The 19,779-nt window shown below is 50.9% G+C and overlaps 5 protein-coding genes across 5 annotated transcripts; 4 read left to right on the top strand and 1 right to left on the bottom strand.

Moving 5' to 3' along the window:
• Positions 1-779: 779 nt before the first annotated feature.
• BROUX77_006412 (beta-1 tubulin) lies at positions 780-3,129 on the top strand (the record flags this gene model as incomplete). The annotated part of the gene is made up of 7 exons (XM_073751394.1): positions 780-791; positions 1,191-1,214; positions 1,337-1,362; positions 1,495-1,536; positions 1,690-1,744; positions 1,875-2,665; positions 2,736-3,129. The coding sequence occupies 7 exons, from the start codon at positions 780-782 to the stop codon at positions 3,127-3,129; spliced, it is 1,344 nt and encodes a 447-aa protein (XP_073603481.1).
• Positions 3,130-4,776: 1,647 nt separating this feature from the next.
• Positions 4,777-5,600, top strand: BROUX77_006411 (uncharacterized protein; the record flags this gene model as incomplete). Its single annotated transcript, XM_073751393.1, has 2 exons — positions 4,777-5,113; positions 5,233-5,600. 2 exons carry the CDS (start codon positions 4,777-4,779, stop codon positions 5,598-5,600), a joined length of 705 nt encoding a protein of 234 aa, XP_073603480.1.
• A 618-nt stretch (positions 5,601-6,218) lies between these two features.
• On the top strand, positions 6,219-6,533 carry BROUX77_006410 (uncharacterized protein; the record flags this gene model as incomplete). Its single annotated transcript, XM_073751392.1, has 1 exon — positions 6,219-6,533. One exon carries the CDS (start codon positions 6,219-6,221, stop codon positions 6,531-6,533), a length of 315 nt encoding a protein of 104 aa, XP_073603479.1.
• Positions 6,534-6,807: 274 nt separating this feature from the next.
• On the bottom strand, positions 6,808-10,393 carry BROUX77_006409 (uncharacterized protein; the record flags this gene model as incomplete). The annotated part of the gene is made up of 2 exons (XM_073751391.1): positions 6,808-10,079; positions 10,150-10,393. The coding sequence occupies 2 exons, from the start codon at positions 10,391-10,393 to the stop codon at positions 6,808-6,810; spliced, it is 3,516 nt and encodes a 1,171-aa protein (XP_073603478.1).
• Positions 10,394-12,115: 1,722 nt separating this feature from the next.
• On the top strand, positions 12,116-19,161 carry BROUX77_006408 (uncharacterized protein; the record flags this gene model as incomplete). The annotated part of the gene is made up of 7 exons (XM_073751390.1): positions 12,116-12,534; positions 12,589-14,407; positions 14,460-16,576; positions 17,745-18,037; positions 18,253-18,338; positions 18,409-19,073; positions 19,143-19,161. The coding sequence occupies 7 exons, from the start codon at positions 12,116-12,118 to the stop codon at positions 19,159-19,161; spliced, it is 5,418 nt and encodes a 1,805-aa protein (XP_073603477.1).
• Positions 19,162-19,779: the final 618 nt, after the last annotated feature.

Genomic DNA, 19,779 nt, shown 5'->3' with positions numbered 1-19,779 from the left:
ATGTGGAAATATGTGATGTGCCGGGTGTGATTTGCTCCCCTTTTTCACGGGGTTGAGTTGTGTGAAAATCAAAAGTGGAGCCAGTGTGCTGGCCACGTTGACAGGAAAAAAGGGCCTGGGGAGGGGACAGGAGGGCGCAGATACAGGGGAGGGGCCGCTGAAATGGAGGGGAATGGGGCAGTCAAAGGGGCCTGGGGGGTTGCTACGCGGGGCCAGCTGACGCTAGCTTCAGAGCAGAGCATGTTGGAGCTACAGAGCTCCAGTGCTGAAGGGGCAGAAACATGTGGTACAACGTCTACTGGCGGTGAAGCGCTGGGAGTGACCGCTGGTTTGAGCTGGCTTGGGCTGGGACCGGCGGTGATTGGCTGGGCGGGCCGTTTCTCTGTGCTGGAAATGAATGCAGCACCAAGGCGGCCGCTACTGGATTTTCGCAGCAGTAGAAGTAGGCGATAACTAACTATGCCTGTAACTCTTGCACAATTGTAATTGTGTACTGGGCAATTTCTCACAGTGCCCATCCCCTGGCCGGACCTGGCCTGTCTTGTGTTTTTAATTGATTAATTCTTTTTTTACCCCTTCCCTTCCCTTCCCCTTGGCCTTCCTCTTCCTTTTGGCTGGTTGTCCTTCTTCGCTCTTGAAAGCTCTCCACGCCCTTTTTCTCCTTTCCTTTCTCTTCATCTCCTCCGGGTCTCTTTTTATTTTCCCTGACTTGCCTGTTGCTTCTTCTGCTTCTGCTCTCTAGGCCCAACTCCCACACTAAGTCAGCTAATCAGTCCACCATGCGCGAGATCGTAAGTCTGCTTTGAACCCAAGGCCACCATCACCATCACCATCACCACCGCCCCGACCGACCCTGTTTTTTCTGCCGCCACCCTTCATCGCCCCCTTTCCGCCGTGCCGCAGTCTCGGGGCCTCGTTGACAAGGCCAATTGGCCGCCGGGCTCTTGTCCCGATTTCGACGTGGGCCAGCGAGCCGCGGCTTTGGCCTGTGTGGCCGGCCGAGACCCCAGAGCTATCCTCGAGCGTCGATACCCCGCGACCGTCTCTGCTGCTGCCATTGGCGGCCCAATGCACTACATCCATCTCCGCCACCGAGGCTATCACCAACACCGCCGCCATCGCCACCCTCAATGCCGCTGATTTGCGTCTTGTGATAACTAACTTTGTTTTTTTCTTTTTGCTGCCAACAGGTCCACCTTCAGACCGGCCAGTGCGTAAGTAGCCTTCCTGTCCTTCACCAGCATGACGCCACGTCGCTGTCGTGATGGTTTTTGTGCTGCCCTGCGGGGGCCAGCTTAGCCTGAATCCAGCTAACGCTCTTCTTTCACGATAACAGGGTAACCAGATTGGTGCCGCCTTTTGGTGCGTGGCCTCTGTCTAGCCGTTGTCTGAGTCTTCTGCCTGGCTGACTCAATTGAGCCCAGCAAAGACGACCACAACAATGGCTGGTTCAAAGCCTTCGACTCCCGCAGAACGCTAATGCCCCGTGAATAGGCAAACCATCTCCGGCGAGCACGGCCTTGACAGCAATGGAGTGTACGTATTTAATCTTTCTCCCCCCTTGGCCGGGCTGGCTCAATCGCCCAAAGCAGAGCGACCTGGCATTGCTGCCCAGCTCACCTTGCTACCCCTGAACATCATTGGCCACCCCATCTGATCTACCCTGTACTGACTCTATTTTCTTGACAGGTACAACGGTACCTCTGACCTCCAGCTGGAGCGCATGAACGTCTACTTCAACGAGGTACGCTACTCCAACTCTCGACTGCTGCTGTCGTGCGAATGTGCGGCTTTGCTCGACTATCAGTACACACTAGAACAAGCCTTGCGCGCGTTAAATCGCCTGCATCTTGCTAACTCCACCATTTATTTAGGCCTCCGGTAACAAGTATGTTCCCCGTGCTGTCCTTGTTGATCTGGAGCCCGGTACCATGGACGCTGTTCGTGCTGGCCCCTTCGGCGAGCTGTTCCGCCCCGACAACTTCATCTTCGGCCAGTCTGGTGCCGGAAACAACTGGGCCAAGGGTCACTACACCGAGGGTGCTGAGCTGGTTGACCAGGTTCTTGATGTCGTCCGCCGCGAGGCCGAGGGCTGCGACAGCCTTCAGGGTTTCCAGATCACCCACTCCCTGGGTGGTGGTACTGGTGCTGGTATGGGTACTCTGCTGATTTCCAAGATCCGCGAGGAGTTCCCTGACCGCATGATGGCCACCTTCTCCGTTGTCCCTTCCCCCAAGGTCTCCGATACCGTTGTCGAGCCTTACAACGCCACCCTGTCCGTCCACCAGCTCGTCGAGAACTCTGACGAGACTTTCTGCATTGACAACGAAGCTCTGTACGACATCTGCATGCGCACCCTGAAGCTGTCCAACCCCTCGTACGGTGACCTGAACCACCTAGTCTCCGCCGTCATGTCGGGTGTCACCACCTGCCTGCGTTTCCCCGGTCAGCTGAACTCTGACCTGCGTAAGCTGGCTGTCAACATGGTTCCCTTCCCCCGTCTGCACTTCTTCATGGTCGGCTTCGCTCCCCTGACCAGCCGCGGTGCTCACTCCTTCCGCGCTGTCAGTGTTCCTGAGCTCACCCAGCAGATGTTCGACCCCAAGAACATGATGGCTGCCTCTGATTTCCGCAACGGCCGCTACCTGACTTGCTCTGCCATCTTGTACGTACTGCCCTACCAATCCGCTTATCCCGAACACACATTGCTAACCCGTCTCTTTTCTACACAACAGCCGTGGCAAGGTTGCCATGAAGGAGGTTGAGGACCAGATGCGCAACGTTCAGAACAAGAACTCGTCGTACTTCGTCGAGTGGATCCCCAACAACGTCCAGACCGCCCTGTGCTCAATTCCTCCCCGTGGCCTCAAGATGTCGTCGACCTTTGTCGGTAACTCGACCGCCATCCAGGAGCTGTTCAAGCGCATTGGCGAGCAGTTCACTGCCATGTTCCGTCGCAAGGCTTTCTTGCATTGGTACACTGGTGAGGGTATGGACGAGATGGAGTTCACTGAGGCTGAGTCCAACATGAACGATCTCGTCTCCGAGTACCAGCAGTACCAGGATGCTGGTATTGACGAAGAGGAGGAGGAGTACGAGGAGGAGGCCCCCCTTGACGAGGAGGTTTAAATTAACTGCGCTGCCCACATTGTTACTACCGAGTGTCGAGTTGCCTTTTCCTTTTCTAGTCTTTGGATGACCTACTTCTTTTCCTGCTTCTACTTGCTACCCCTCTACTACTGCTCTCCTGTCACTTGTCTTTTGCTCATACCATAATCCTTTTTTTTTTCTCCTTTCCATCTCTTGTCCTTTTCTTCCACGTGTTGCGACATTTGCGTTCTCCGGTGTTTTCTCAGTCTCTACCTCGGGGTTGTAAATGACGAAAAAAAGGAGGGCGTTCCCGGTATATGTATACGTCCTTGTGCTTGATATGTAGTGTGTGTCTCGCGTTATTGGACTTGGCCATGCTTTCTATGTGATTGGCCTGCTTTATTGTTCTTCTTTCCTTATTCGTCGAGAAGACCCTGCTTGTTGTAGATGTTGCTGCTCGTCTTACATACCCTCTTTCATGATCATTCTTCTTTTAATAATTGATACAGAGCTGGGCTTGTACTAGGGGCTCATTACCACCGCACGACATGGAATCTAGAGCTTGAAACGTGTGTGGACTGAGCAGTGAGAAGCGATAAACTTGCAAGATCACGGGGGGTCTTTGGGACATAACTTCGTTGGTGTCCAAGTTTGTTGTCCTGAAAAGGTGAAGGCTCTGATATGAGTGTCCAAATGGGAAATTTATTTCCTGGATAAAGGAAGCATGCTACCAGTGAGGAAAGTGGGAAGAGATAGGAACAGCTTGATTTCTTTTTTTCCATGTAGCTACGCAGTCATCATCATCACAGACTTTCTCCCAGATGCTTGACTCTGGTGTCTGGGAGGCAACTTGCACGGTACTGGTATCTGTGGGCGGTCAAAGGAAACCTCGGTTGAGATTCATCTTCCAACATGCCATGGCTGAATGATGTAGATGAATAACTGCTGCTGAAGCAGTTGGTTAGTTACTCTGACATGTTTATTGGTGCACCATCATGGCTAAGATGGTTCGTGGAAACGGATCGTTGGGTGACGGGCATAGAGACCAAAGGAGCAAGTAGACTGACTCCTTTGAATTATGGAGTAATTAGGCGAGGAAGATATGCATTGTCGGCATGAGAGCAGTAGTTGGTATGTTATTGCTGTCAGGTTTCTCTACAAAGGTGTTGCTGGTGGTTTTGGTAGTGGACTAGTCCTGTGTTACCTTCCGTGCTTAGTCATACGTTTGTTGGTGCCCGTGAGACTCTGAGCTTCACGGCTTCCCGTGAATGTATGGGGCCCCACTGGAGCCTCAAGGCTGGAACTTTTTCCTTCGATGGGTTTTTAGCGGGGCCAAATTTGCGTGTAGTGGTGAGGAAAAGCAAAAGCTACGAAGCTCTCTTTGCAATTTCGAGATAATCCAGGCGTCTGGACCAATGACGACGGATTAATTAGAAGGCCTCCTTTTCCTTTCTTTTTTTTTTACAGTTTCCCCCCTCTTCCTTTGGGTGTGATTGTTTCTCTGGCCTTTTCTAGATTTTTTTTTTTCGTTCCGCAGGGGGGGTACAGAGCGTCGCCAACCCCAAGTTTCTGCGGGCAAAGCGAAGACACCCGGAGCCGACCGACGACAAGCGAGACGCCGGCCGACTTACTCCCTAGACCGACCTGGACGACGACGACGACGATACCGAAAACACAGCATAGATCATGCTCTCTCCGCTACGCATGCGGGCAGCCGCGCCGGCGCTCTTTGCCGGCCGCGCCGCTGCGCCCTTCTCGACGACCGCAGCAGCCCAGTCCAAGCTGGGCCGCACGGCGCTGACGATCCCGCCGGGCGTGGAGATCATGGTCGGCGAGGCGGTGGCGAGCAAGATCCCGACGTCGTACAAGCCGCTGGTGCGCCGCACCGTCACAGTCACCGGGCCGTTAGGCTCGCTGGACATGCAGATCCCGAGCTTCCTACATATTGCACAGGACCCCGAGAGGAGGCAGGCGATGGTCAGCGTGGCGGATGATAAGGAGCGGAAGCAGCGGGAGATGTGGGGTGAGTCTTTCCTTGCTTGCTGGTGAACTGTTGGCTCTACAGGGGACGGCATGGGAGAAGCCCGAGGGCTTTCTGCCTTTGCGTTTTTTATATATGAGCTTTTACTGACCTGTACATAGGCACCACTTGGTCCTATCTCCAGCGCAACATCATGGGCGTCTCCGAAGGCCACACGGCCGTCCTGCGACTGACGGGTATCGGATACCGAGCCGTCGTCGAGCACCGGCCGCACAAGGCCGAGTTTCCGGGGCAGAAGTTTCTTTGCATGAAGCTGGGATACACGCATCCAATTGAAATGGGCATTCCTCAGGGCGTGACGGTGACGACGCCGTCGCTGACGCGCGTGCTGATTGAGGGCATCGACCGCGAGCTCATCATGTCGTTTGCCGGCAAGATCCGCAAGTGGCGCCCGCCGGAGCCGTACAAGGGAAAGGGTGTCTACATCAACGACCAGACCATCAAGCTCAAGCAGAAGAAGATCAAATAGACTGTTGCCTGGCGGGTCTTTGTGTGGCCTCTGTGTGCAACATGGTGTTCTGCTCGGCGGGCGCTTGGTGCTTTGCGTGGCGGCGAGCTGGCCCAGGACAGAGTTGTATTATTACTGTTGGTTGTGTACTATTATTGTCCTTTATATCAAACCTGTGGTGCGAGTCGGGGCATCTGCAAAACATACGTGAAGCCAAGACGTGAATGTGTGTCGTTGGTAGTCAGGAGTGTTGTCGAAAGAAGAGGTTGCCATGTAGACGGTCAGGGCTGCATTTTAGCGAACCCAGACCCTATTTTTGTGCCCCGCCAAATCCGCAAGAAAACCACAGCCTTGCAAGACGATTTCACATAGCAAGGAGTAGAGCTTCATAGCTGTGCAGTTGGCCAATCAGTCAACCACACCACAGTCCCTTCATTTTTCTTTACTCGACCGGCTGCCCAGGGCCGCTGTCAAACTTTTCTTTGCAATTACGCATTGAGACTCCGCATCTGACACATCGAAAACTACGCCGGAGCTAATCGACATCACAGCTTCTGCCGAGACTTAGACTCACGACAACCTCGCCAACACGCACACAGCCCTCCCCCGCTAGGCTCTTAGCCACCAAACACCTCGGCAATGATTTCTGCCGCCCGTACTCGTGCTATCTACCGCTCGCTTCTGCGCGAGCTCCCGCCGCGGCCGCTGCTCTCGTCGCCGCGCACGCCGGTCCACGAGCTGATCCGCTCGCGCCTCGCCAGCGCCTCACCCAGCAGCCCGGCCACGGCCGCCACAGAGGCCCAGGCCAGCCAACTCATCTCGTATCTGCGTGCCCAGCGCGAGTACGTCACGCTGATTGAGCGGTACAACCCTGGTATGATGATGGACACCGAGGAGCGCGTGCGTCTGACGGCGCGCAAGGTCGGAATGGATCTGCCCAAGGAGTTTAAGTGAGAACGTCGGGCGAGAGGAGGAGGAGAAGGAGCAACGGGAGGCAGAGGCCGTGTCCTGCAGGGCTGGCGTTGGCTGGCGTGTATAACTACATATACTCTGTACATTATTTTTTCTTTTTCTTTTCGGGTTACACACAATACATCTCACCATAGATGAATACATTACCGCTGATGCTTTTTTTTTTTTTTACTTGCGTAAATAATGTCTTATATTGCCAAAGAAAATAAAGGAACCAAACTACAAGGACAAAGACATCACGTTTTTCCAGTCCAGCTTATAAGACACCCACCGCTAGGCCTCCTTCTTCCAGCTGCTCATCCCACCCGCCAGTCCGCAGCAGATACTCGCCGACTCTCTCTTTGACGCCCTCGACAACCTCGCCAAAGCCGCTCTTCCACTGGTCCTGCACCGTGCGAACCTTTTCCTTCAAGTCCATGCTCAGGGCGTTGGTCTCGCGCTTCAGCAGCTCCTGCGCCCTGCGCGCGCGCTCATCGGCAGAGGGCTTGCCGCCGCCGTCTGGGATTTCCGTCTCGATGACCTTGGCTTGCGCGTGGGCACTGGCTTCTTTGATCTCGTGCAGCAAACAGAGCATGTTGGTCTGCGACTCGATAAACTGGTACGTGCTCTTCTCTGCGTGCAACAACAGGCTGAACAGATACTGCAGTGGGTGGTCGTAGTACGCTGGGTTCTCGTCATACTCTGCCCCGGGAATCTGTATGCGGAAGCCCTCCAGCGATGACGGCACCTTGTCTAATACACCGCTCAGTGGCGGTGCGATGTCCCAAAAGGCGTTCAGTTGGACTTGGCAGCCACGCATGACGGTCTGCTCGACAACGTTCTGGAACTCTAGAGTGCGGTTGCGTATCTCGACTGCAAAGACACTCTTGCGTTTGGTAGCATCATCGCCAAAATATGCCTTGGTGTGGCGAATCTTGTCTTCATTACCAGACAGTTGATGCGGGATCAGGGCAACGGCCAGGTACCTGTCATTACGGGCGGACAGGAGATCGAAGATGGCCTTGTACAGGCTCTCCCTGGTTTCAAAAATCCACTTCAACAATGATAACTTCTCAAGCAGCTCTGGCTGATCATCGCCTTCTTCCTGTGGGAGATCTGCGGCGTTGTCTGAGTGGTTAAACAATCCGATCGCCAAGCTATTGAGTAGCTCCGTAGCTTTGGTAATGCGGGCCGTGAGCATTTCGTTCAAGGGTAACACTACCTCCCTCTGGAACCCCTCAAAGCTTTTCTCATCCAGCTCTTTGATTTTTGCTCTCTTCTGCTGCTCTTGGTTATCTTTCTCTATGGTACTGGCGTCCATGTATGAAAGCTCGCCCGAGTCAACCATAGCCTGCAGATTCTGAACAAGTTTCCGTCGTGCTGTGACTTGCTCCTGCACTAGGGTGGCTTTGAGTTTGGTGTTTTTCTTTTCAAACTCCTCCTTGATGCTTGAAATTTCCGCCATGTTGCTAAGCACTCTCACCTCGTTTCGGATGTCGGTCAAGTCGGGGTGGTTATTATTAACTGCAGGGTGGTGACGAGGATACGGCGGAGGCATGGTGACGAGGCGAGACACATCGACTAGCGCAGCGTTGGGAGTGTTGGGCTGGGACGAAGTTGGCTGTGATCCAATTGAAAACCGGTTGCTATGCGGCGTCAAGTTGTCATCCTTCTTTCCCGGAAGCTGTACATCATGGGTCTCAGAGCTGCTTGGCTGGTGCCAGTCACTGCTCTGGGGCTCATCTTCCCACTGAAGAGCCTCGCGGGCTTCCTTGGGCACACCCATGTATTTGGATTCCCTTTTGGATCGCAGAAGCCCCCCTTCCACTCGCCCCTCAGAGCCAGCTTCCCACCATCTGCTCACAGGACGGCCACGAGAATCACAATCATCTGCAATGCTGAGACTAAGAATAGGAGACAATGAAGGCATGAAACCATGTGCTGACCATTGCAAGTTGTTACCCATGGGTCCGGGCGAAGGGGGCAGAGAGGATGTCATGGACGCAGAGTTGGGTGCTGAGCTTGAAAGGTCAGCGCCATCTCCAAAGTTTGTATTGGCTGTCGTTGCAGACGGTAGCAAAGAAACAGAGGATTGTGGAGTCCAATCACTCTGGGATACGCTGGATGACCTCCGGCTGGCCATAGGACGAAACAGATCACGGGTGAGGTCGAAAATCTCCGATCCCATGATGCTGATGGCATTGGAATAACGCTCTCGGCGGATCCTGGACTCGGCAACAATGAAATCTGCAAAGAGCCGTACCCGTTCTGCGTCTGACGCAACGGCCGCTTCTCTAGTAGCAAAAGCCTTGTATCTCTCAATAGTATCATGGCTGAACTGGTCGGCTGTTTGGGTGATTGCCTTTTGTTTCGCGGCCAATAATGCAGACTGAGATGCTTCTCCTGAACTGCCGGCATTTCGTATTGCACTCGAAGCTCTAGATCTGCTAGGCGGAGTCTGAGCCACTAAGCTGTCAGTCTGGTTTTTTGACGCCCCAGAGTGAGGCGTGGAGGTATTGACCCTCAACGACTTGCTACTTTCAGGAAACTCCCCAGTGCGAGACGTTGGCGTTTCGTTAAATTTCCCGCTGCGTGGAGTTATTCGAGTAGCGCCAGATCTTGAGAGAGTCGTTGTTGAAGGGATGGTGATTTCGGCGGGCTGTCCATTATACTCAAGAGAAGACTGGTTTGAGCGTACGCGGCTTTCACTACGTCTTTGTGCAATAGTTTTGTCGCCTTGGGCTGACTGGCTCTGTGAGATATTGTAAGCTTGAGACTCTTCTACCTGTTCACTGTTTGTAATAGTCGAACTAGAGTTGGTCTGCGACTGGCTACATGATGAAAGTGACTCCGTGTCTTGTGTCTGTGTGATCTGCCGAGGCACTGGCGGTGGTGGTGATGAGCTTGAAACCGGTGTCTCATCTGTCCAGTTTGCGGGCGTTGGAGGTACCGGTCCTAGGGCAGAAACACCTGAGGGGGGAGGCCTTCGAGTTGGCGGAGACATGATCGGACGGTCTCTTCCATATGATTGCGCACTCTGTGATCTAGCTTGTGACGGGGGAGGTCCAGGAGGCGGTGGGGGGATGGGAATGTCGACCCTCCATTGCCCCTCTTGTGGTAAGCCCGATGCTCGATCGGTCCACCCCGGCGTTTCTATGGCGCTGGCAGAAGCGGCTCGTCTAGATGATGGAGGTCCGGGGGAGGGAAGAAGGCCAAAAGATTCATTTGACGGTACATAAACTGAAAGACCTCTAACATTGGCTGCGTTTTCCATGGAGCCTCCAGGCGTTATTTGAATTCGCCCCTGTGCCTGTTCTGTATCGCGGCGCCGGGTAAAACTTGAAAGGCCAAACCGGCGTTCCCGGGAAGATCTCCGGCTTTCCGCAGCCGGCGGCGGAGGAAAGCTCTGCGGGCCATCGGTAGAGCCGAGTCGCGAGAGTGGTACGCGCGTTGCAGAGGTATTTGCTGTTGACGGCTCAAAACTCATGCTGATTGGACGTGGCTGGGAGACATACGACGGACTATAAGGAGGAGGAGGAGGGGCAGTGCCTGGAGGACCAGGTTTCTGTTAGCTCATACAAAGATAAGGGATCGCCCGTGGAGAAATCCATATGCTTACCATCTGGGCTTCGGGCGTGGCCCAGTCCTGAAGGTAGCCGTTCAGCAGCCCGCACGGCCGGTGCTCCCCATTCTTGTGGATTATACGGCTGGATAGCACTAGCTGGGGACTGAGTGTAGCCGCTGGGGGTTATTGTAGCCGCCGAGAGAGGAATAGACTGCAAGTGCAAAGCAGCAGAAGCAGGCGCCGCGGTTTGAAGAGGATCTAACATCAGCCTCAGGCGAGAAGATTCGTGCATATCCATGGCTTGAGCTTGAAAACACACGATGCGCTGAGAATAAGAATGACGTCGGCTCCTGTTTGACGATGCTCTGGAGACGAAGAGAACAGCGACCAGGCGAGAAGCAATGTGATGTAACCCAAAAGTGAGGGGAAGAATGACAAGAGAACGAGCAAAATTTCTTGCGACAGAGGAAATCAGCCACGGCGCAAAACCAAGCAATGGGCGAAGTTGATATTCCCAATTGAGAGAACTGCAAGAAGCGTGTGGTCTGTCTGTCTTCGATTCCGAGCTGCTTCTCTGGGACTGTGGTAAGCGAGCTTGGATCTCACACACAGCTGGAGTTGATGGACAGAAGACGCTCAACAGCTTATCTCTAACCTCTGAGAAAGGTTATAGCAAGAAGAGAAGAAAAAAAACAAGAGGGCAGGGCGACACCGAGAAAGAAACAAGCACAGTAAATCTTGGCGTAGTGCGAAGACTATGATGTGGCTTACTACAACTATCCTATGCAAAAAAGAGCATGGGGGAAGGAATGCAAAGAACGCTTCCTCGCTACCTCTTTGAGATTTGCTCAGGCCCTCTCCCTTCCCCCTTCTCGCGCCTCGGAAGCTCATCCAGAAGTACTACCCAACGTTTAGGGGGCCATTGAGAAATCGGCTTCAGCAGGAGTACTAGCGGGGTTATCAACATTCTCTTGGCATCACAGAGTGCCGGGAACATGTACGGGAGAAAACTACCACATGCAAATGGTATACTCGGCTTGTAGGCACGTCTTCCTGGTCTCCAGCCCCCCGCCCCCAGAACTGGTGTACATGGTAGCTTGCACACATGAGAGTATATACAAGGGAAAGCTGGTCGTGTCTGTGTAGCACCCTAGGAAAGCTACAACCCCCGCTGTCCATTGAGACCAAGACTGGATTCTCTATCTGGTGACAACACCCGCCGTGATGCCATGCGGTCTCATGATGGGCTTTCCGCCAGAGTCAAAGTGCGCCGTTCTATTTTTAGAGCACCGTGAATTAGTCCCTCGCTGCTATTGGCTGGGCTGGCTCAGCATTGTGGACCGTCAGGGGTATTGGGCGCTTAGAGAGGACAGGGCTGTTTTTCCCTGATACTTGGTACAAGACCAGAAGCCAGAAGGGCCCGACTGGCGTGCTGCATGCGAGGCCACGGTCTGGGTGTGATAGTGCTCCGCGGTATTTACATAACTCATAACCATCGAATATGCGTTTTGGGCCTGTATGCACCAAACCGAGACCTCCATATCGTCATGTACCTTCCAACCCTCGGCTGTTGTTATAACCCTAGGGTTTGGCCCATTGTTCTCGGTTGGTCTAGGTACACCTGGGATATAAGTAACTACCAAAAGTACGGACTTACAACACTAACACTAGCAACATTGGTGTAACAAAAAAGCGACTACACAACCAGCTATGTCTTCAGCTCTAATTACCTAAGTAGCCATGTTGGAAGTATGTGGATTTTCATGACCAGTTGCTGTCAGTGTTCGAGCTATTCCACTGCTGGGGTCGACTGTCAGAAGAATACAGAGTAATACTGTAGCTCTGCACCATGGTTACATGCAAGGCTCCTGGCGTGGCGGTTGGGTCAGGCCAAGTCGAATTTCACCAACCAACAGTCAGACAGATTGTCGTTCACCCCTCATTTTGAGATGCGGCCTCTGAGAATTTGCTCGACACATGCTTTTTCACGACAAACTACAACCAATCCTATTTGGCCACGATGGAACTAATCGGTGCTGCTGCCAATGTTGTTTCAGTTGTCGAATTATCCGCCCAAGTCGGAGTTCTTTGCTTTCAGTATGGCAAGGACGTCAAAAACGCACCCTTCAAGATTAGGCAGCTCCGGCAGGAAGTTGCAAATCTCCAGGGAGTCACCGAGAAGGTCTTGGAATTTCTGGAGAAGCCAAATGGAGAAAATCTGAAGAAATCCAAGAGTCTAGATGATGTCCTGGAAGGCAGTCGGTCTTTGCTCTTGGAGCTGAGTGAGAAACTCGAGCCAAACATCACCCGCAAGACAATGAAAAGACTGGGCCTTCGTGCACTCAAGTGGCCTTTCCAACGCGGCGAAGTAGAGGCGCTCATCGATCAACTTCAACGTCACAACGAGTCAATCTCTCATATCCTTCAAGTACATCAGACGTAAGACCCCCGCTCTACCTCTCTTCGACAAGATCTAACAGTGGTTTCTACTAGTGAAATTCTCCACGAAGTCCATCAGGATGTGAAGGGAGTCCAGCGAACAACTGAACATACCAATCAAGCGATCGACCAACTAGATCAAACCATTCAACAAGCCGGCAAAGAAGTTGAGCGAATCGATCGAACAACGGCACAGACGAAGCTAGATGTTGCACAGGTGGATCAGAGTGTCACACACCTTGGCGAAGAAGTTGGTCAAGCCAAGAAGAATCTAATTGTTCTTGATCATAAAAACGTTCTAAGTACCCTCCCTATGGCAACTGGGGCATCGTTCAACTCTTATGAGGAACAACATAATCCAACCTGTCTGCCAGACACTCGTGTCGAACTTCTTCAAGAGATCCAGAACTGGGCAAGTGATTCATCTACCAAATCCCTTTTTTGGCTAAATGGCATGGCCGGCACAGGAAAGTCTACCATATCTCGTACTATTTGCCAACGCCTCTTGAAATCTGATCAGCTTGGCGCAAGCTTCTTTTTCAAAAGAGGAGAGGCCGATCGTGGAGGGCTATCCAGATTCGTTACAACACTTGCTGCTCAGCTTGTGCATATGCATCCTAGTGTTTCAGAGCACATCAAGACCGCAATCGATGATGACCCAGGTATTCACGGAAAATCTACGATAGAGCAATTTGACAAGTTGATAAAACAACCGCTGAGTAAGATCCCCTTTGACTCTCAGAAAGTATTCTCACTTGTCTTTGTCATTGACGCTCTTGACGAGTGTGACAAAGATAATGATGTGAGGGCCATCATCAACCTCTTTTCTTCTTGTGCCAAGGACCCGAACTTCAAACTGAGATTGAAGTGTCTTATCACAAGCCGGCCCGAGCTGCCTATTCGCCTTGGATTTAGTACCGTAAAGGGTACTTTCCAGGATTTGATTCTCCAAGACATAGCGCCTCATGTCATAGAGCATGATATTGCCGCCTTTTTAGATCACGAGATCTCCAAAATCCGGATGGATTACAACGAAACCGTAGCTACCAGTCGACAACTACCTCCCAGCTGGCCTGGAACAGAGAATCTCCAAACGCTTGTTAAAATGGCTGTTCCTCTCTTCATCTTTGCCGCTACAACGTGTCGGTTCATTGGGGATCGAAACTGCGGCAATCCAAATACACTACTCAAAGAGATTCTCAAGTTCCAAACAGGTGCCGAAACATCTCAGCTAGATGCAACTTACCTGCCCGTCTTGAATAGGCTAATTAACGGCTTGTCTACTCAACGTCGGAACAAGATGATTAAGAGATTTCAAAATATTGCTGGTCCTATTGTTATTCTTGCAACTCCGCTTTCCAAGCTTGCTTTAGGAGAACTTATCGACGTTCCCACAGAAACAATCGAGGAGCAGCTAGACCTGTTGCACTCAGTTCTCAGTGTCCCACAATCCATCCATTCGCCAGTTAGACTTCTCCATCTTTCATTTCGTGACTTCTTGCTCGATCCCCAGAAGCAAGACAAAAGCCCCTTTTGGATCGACGAGAAAGAAACTCATAAGAAGATGACTTCGAACTGCCTGCGCATCATGAATAACCACCTACGTACAGATATTTGCCAACTCGTGCATCCGGTTTATGATCGTGCCAAAGTTGAGGCCCAGGTCATACAGGATAATATTCCTGCAGAGTTACAGTATTCCTGTCTCTACTGGGTAAATCATGTACAGCAAGGAGAAGTGGTAGTCGATGACAGCAGCAAGATTTTCGGATTCTTGAAAGCCCACTTTCTTCACTGGCTAGAAGTCTTGAGTCTTTTGGGGAGAAGTTCAGAAAGCGTGAAGATTATCAGGGGCTTGCTACTAATGCTCACTGTAAGTTCTAATCAAAGCGTGAAATCGAGGCCGATGAACTAACATTTCACAGCCAGAAGGAAGCCGAGATCTGCGTGACTTTTTAAGAGATGCTTTGCGGCTCACACTATCCAATCTACAAATGATAGACATCGCACCACTTCAAATCTACTCTTCCATACTTGCTCTTACTCCTAAAAATAGCCCAGTCCGGCGGGCTTTCCAAGGACATATTCCAAAATGGATAACCCTTCCACCAGAACTAGAAGATGAATGGGACCAATGCCAACAAATCCTCGAGGGTCCTGGTGGACCATTGACCTTTGTAGTTTTCTCTCCCAATGGGGAACTTATTGCGTCACTGTCCGATGACAACAGTATCCAACTTTGGAGAAGTGATGATGGAACTTATGTGAGCGAGGTAATGTGTCACCAGGACCGCGTGCAATCAATCGTCTTTTCCCCCGATAGCACACTTTTGGCTTCCGCATCAGACGACCAAACAATCATTCTCTGGGGGACCGACGACGGCAGTTGTCTCAATGAGCTCAAAGGCCACGAGGGTGGTGTGAACTCGGTTGACTTTTCCCCTGATGGTATGCTTATCGTCTCAGGATCAGGTGATCATACAGTCCGACTCTGGAAAAGTCACGACGGATCTTTTCTTCGACAGCTTAGTGGCCATGACAGCGTGGTTTACTCAGTTGTCTTTTCACCCGATGGAACGCTCGTGGCATCTTGCTCAATGGATCATGTAATCCGCCTTTGGAAAACTGAAACCGGAACTTGTTTACGGCAGCTCGTAGACCATGAGCTGTTGCTAACGTCGGCGGTATTTTCACCTGATGGCTTACATATAGCATCTACGTCACTGGATCATACAGTTTATGTCTGGAGTGTCGAGGATGCTACCTGCGTATATCATCTGAAAGGACACCAAGACAAGGTGAGTTCGGCAGTCTTTTCACCAGACGGAAGTCTTGTGGCCTCTGTATCACAGGATCGTACAATTCGACTCTGGAGAATGGAGGATGGGATATGTGCGCACGAGCTCAGGGGCCATAAGAAACGAGTGAACTCGGTGGCTTTTTCGCCTGATGGTACGCTTGTGGCTTCGGCCTCACTAGACAGAACTGTATGCCTTTGGAACAGTGGCAACGGTGCCTGTGTACAAGAGCTTAAAGGCCATGAATTTCCGGCGGTCTCGGTGGCCTTTTCACCCGACGGAACATGCGTAGCCTCCGCCTCAATTGATTCAACAGTCCGGGTCTGGTCCAGTGATGTTAGCGCCTTTGTTCAAGGGTTGAAAGGTCATCAGGATCAGGTGAGCTCTGTTGTCCTTTCACCTAATGGCACACTTATCGCATCTGCCTCATATGATGGTACGGCTCGTCTCTGGAAGAGTGACGATGGCACTTGTCTCCACGAACTCAGAGGCCATGAAAATAGGATAAACTGTGTGACCTTCTCACCTGACAGTACTCTTATTGCCTCAGGCTCAAATGATGGCACAGCTCGGCTATGGAAAACCGAAGACGGCACTTGTGTAGTCAAGGTCAAGGGTCATAACGGCGGTGTGAAGTCAGTTACTTTTTCATCTGATGGCACATTGATAGCCTCGATATCAACTGAACCAACAGTCCGACTATGGAAGACTGATAACGGAATGTGTGTCCAGGAGCTCAAAGGACATGCAAAAACTGCGAACGCAGCCGCGTTTTCACCTGATGGAAACCTTGTGGCCTCGGCCTCATACGATAATACGGTTAGGCTCTGGAGAAGCAAAGATGGCTTCTGCATAAGCGAACTCAAAGGACATGAGGGCAGTGTGAACTCAGTGGCCTTTTCACCCGATGGGACACTCGTGGCTTCGGTTTCAGATGATCATACGGTCCGACTCTGGAGAGTGAGTGACGGAGTCTGTATGCATGAACTCAAGGGCCACAACAGTGCCGTTAGCGCGGTAGCCTTTTCACCTGACGGTTCACTCTTGGCATCAGGTTCAAGCGATCGTTCGGTCCGACTTTGGAGAACCTATGACGGTAGTTCTCTACGAGAACTTTATTATACATGGATGTCACGCCTTGAGTTTGACACCTCGGAGCCATACCTACGAACTGACTACGCGTCCATCGCTATTCATGACCTCATCCCCTATAATGGAAAAGCCGCCTCGGACTCGTCCAAAAGGTTTGATCATGGTATTGAGATTCACATAGGCAACTGTTGGATTCTATGGCAGGGCGCTCGTATCTTTTTTTTGCCTATTCCATTTCGCCCCCGATATTCAATGGTTTGTGGATCTACCGTGGCAATAGGCTGTAAATCTGGCCGAGTGATTATCATGAGATTTGAGAATATGGGATTTATGAGCCAGTTTTAACATGAGACATGCTAGTTGAGTCAAATGGCTTGGATCTGCTTGAAGTTGAGCGTTAGTGTAGCATTGATTCCTACGATGTTACACAAACTATGTGTTTGTCAGCAATGCCGCTCCATTTAGCGATAAGATAACAGCAGCAACATTTGGGAACCGGGCTTTACTGGCCGGTCTGGAAAGGATCTTTTTCTTTGGACAAGGGAAAGCTAGGTGTGGCGTAGACCCACAAACTACATGTCGCGACCCCTGTCAGCAAAGTCCCAAACATCAAAGTTCACAGTTGCACTAGTTACTGTAGAAGCCATTCTGTGCAAAGGTTTTCTCTCTCGTCTCGATTTAGAAAAAGCTTTTTTAAGTGGCCATTCCCCAAAGACCCATGATTTCAGCGTACTTTCAGCCCCTTCTTTTCTGCCACGTTTTGACATGCCGGTGTTGCAACGAACGAGAGTATAACTTTGTATTTTGTGGGTCCTCGCCACAATTGTGAGTCCCGCCACATCTCCTCGACTTCACTCACTTCAACACAGGAAAACACACTAATAAGGACTCTTTGTTTCTAGAGCATTCTGTCTCCCCACATTAAGATTGAGACTCCCCACATATAAATTTGCAGACCTCGTTGTTTCCCAAGTCTTGTTTCTTCTTTCTCATCAACCTTTTTTTTGCATTGAGATTCTTGAAGAGATTGCAACGAAACTTGCATCTTAACTGTGTGTGAAGCTAACAATAAGCATTCCAGCTTGCCTCATCTCACGGCATTCATATCTTTGGTAAGTCTCCAATGCGTCTCTTTCTTTGTCCCTGTTCATGATGAACCACCAGCTGGCACCAGTCATAGAGTGATTTGTACTCCCTTCATTGATGACTACCATTGCTGCGGTCTAGTACCGATTCTGATTACGAACTTATCCCTTTTCTCTTGATACTCAATACTTGCGTTAATGGTGCCCCGAGCTAACAAGTCAAAAGACCACGTAGATCAACCCAAGACTCGAGCTCAACTTCGAATCAAACATCCAAGGAAAAAAGCCAGGCTGGCTTCAAGATGGCGAACTATAATCCCGGCAACTATCACTATGTCTTCTCAAATGTGACTAAAGAATGGGTCACGGGATGGCTCAAGGAGAACATCGAGACAGTGAAAGCGACCGAAGGAGAATTGTCGGCTCGCGTCACACATCTCGTAGACGCAACTGGAGACTTCAGCGTCTATAATCGGAAGGGACAAGTTTATGCTACTGTCGAATTGGATCTTACGGTGGAATACTCCGGTATGCTAGCCTTGCTCCCGTCGCGCTTGTTTTCAGTTTTTCCTTTGTACTTGCTTTGGCGTCAGCCACAGTCTACCACTATCTACTATTTCTATCTTCATCACCATGACCATTCCCTACATCACCTTCAATTTCGATGCCTCTACCGTAATTTTTGTTGTTCTAAATTTGTAAAGTACCATGTGAATACTAACCCATTCAACTCTCTTGCCCAGGTTCTACCCCCGATGACGAGGAAGTGACTGGTACCCTAACCATTTCCCAGTTCGACAACGCCAATGACGATTCACATGTATATGAGGTGAGCATCAAATGACTTTCATCGCCCCGTAGTTGTACTTTGTGCTGAGATTCCTGTTTTTCATAACCAGATCAAGGTCGAGCTTCAAAATGAAGACAAGGCTAAACTGCCCGTCAAGAACTTTGTTCGGTCCAAGCTGGCACCCCAGCTCATCCAACTCTGCAAAAACATGTCCACACCGATGATCGAACGCCACCGTGGAGTTGTCCAACATGCTGCTGGCGCTGATCCTTCCAAGGGCTTCACTCCCGCCAAGGTCTACGTTAACCCCAGTGCCACCAAGCCTTCTACTTCTTCCGCTGCTGCCAACTCTGAGCCAACAAAGAAGAATGCTCCCGTCAACACCACGACGGTGACTGACACAGAAGAGTTCCGTACCACTGCCGAGGAGCTATACAAGACCTTCACTGATGTCGCCAGAATCAGTGCCTTCACGCGCGGCCATCCCAAGGTCTTTGAGGGCGCCAAGCAGGGTGGAAAGTTCGAGATCTTTGATGGCAACGTTTCTGGCCAGTACCTTGAGCTTGAAGAGCCCAAGAGAATTGTGCAAACCTGGCGTTTAAAGCAGTGGCCCGCCGACCACTTTTCGCGCCTCGAGATTTCCTTCGATCAGAACAATGTCGATCACGTCACTGTCATGAACGTCAAGTGGACCGGCGTTCCTACCGGCGAGGAAGACGTTACCAAGCGCAACTGGCGGGACTACTACGTGCGCAGCATTAAGCAGACTTTTGGGTAAGTTTCAGAGACTCCTCAACCAGCTACCAAGTATTGTTTTACTCACGCGTCCCTTTCTTCTCCAAGCTTCGGCACTATTCTGTAAACCACCAAAGAGAACAATCCTTGAACGAGAAATGTAATGAAAAATGACTGCCCCGATTACGACAGTCATTAATATCAACCGAGGGACAACACTATATGATAGTCTTATCCAAGTCTTGTTCGACCAACAAAGCGCACTCCTAAAGTCATGATATCAACTCAATGTGGCACACTCCTCGCAATACAGATATTACTGAGGCCGAATAATGTGCTTATAATCGATGATACGACACGGAAATAACTACGATTTATGAATCAAAGCATACATACATACACACATCAATATTCACGTAAAACTCTCGGCATCCTACCTGAAAATAGCTTGAGTTATGAATCGCCCTTGATATTCATATGCCGCTTCAGTACAAAGAAAAAGAAATGTTGAAAAAATATTGTCTAGTTAAAAATAGTACCAACGAAGAGAAGAAGAAATACACAAGCTGAGCGCTGAGCTGACGAACCCACACTCTCTCTCATTGCGGAGGCCCTCGACAGGCATAGAGCAGGTCACGACGCGTTCACACTCAATTTGTCACCAAATCCTCCAGGTTCTGGGACGGTAAGCAATAAAAATATAAAACAGGCACTCAATCAAGAGCCCAGAACCATGAAGATGGCT

The sequence above is a fragment of the Berkeleyomyces rouxiae genome, assembly GCF_048999995.1.
Source record: "Berkeleyomyces rouxiae strain 22BRR77 chromosome Unknown BrBRR77_ptg000008l, whole genome shotgun sequence".
Taxonomy (NCBI): domain Eukaryota; kingdom Fungi; phylum Ascomycota; class Sordariomycetes; order Microascales; family Ceratocystidaceae; genus Berkeleyomyces; species Berkeleyomyces rouxiae.
Note: the sequence above shows the minus strand (reverse complement) of the source record. Positions and strands in the feature narration are given on the sequence as shown.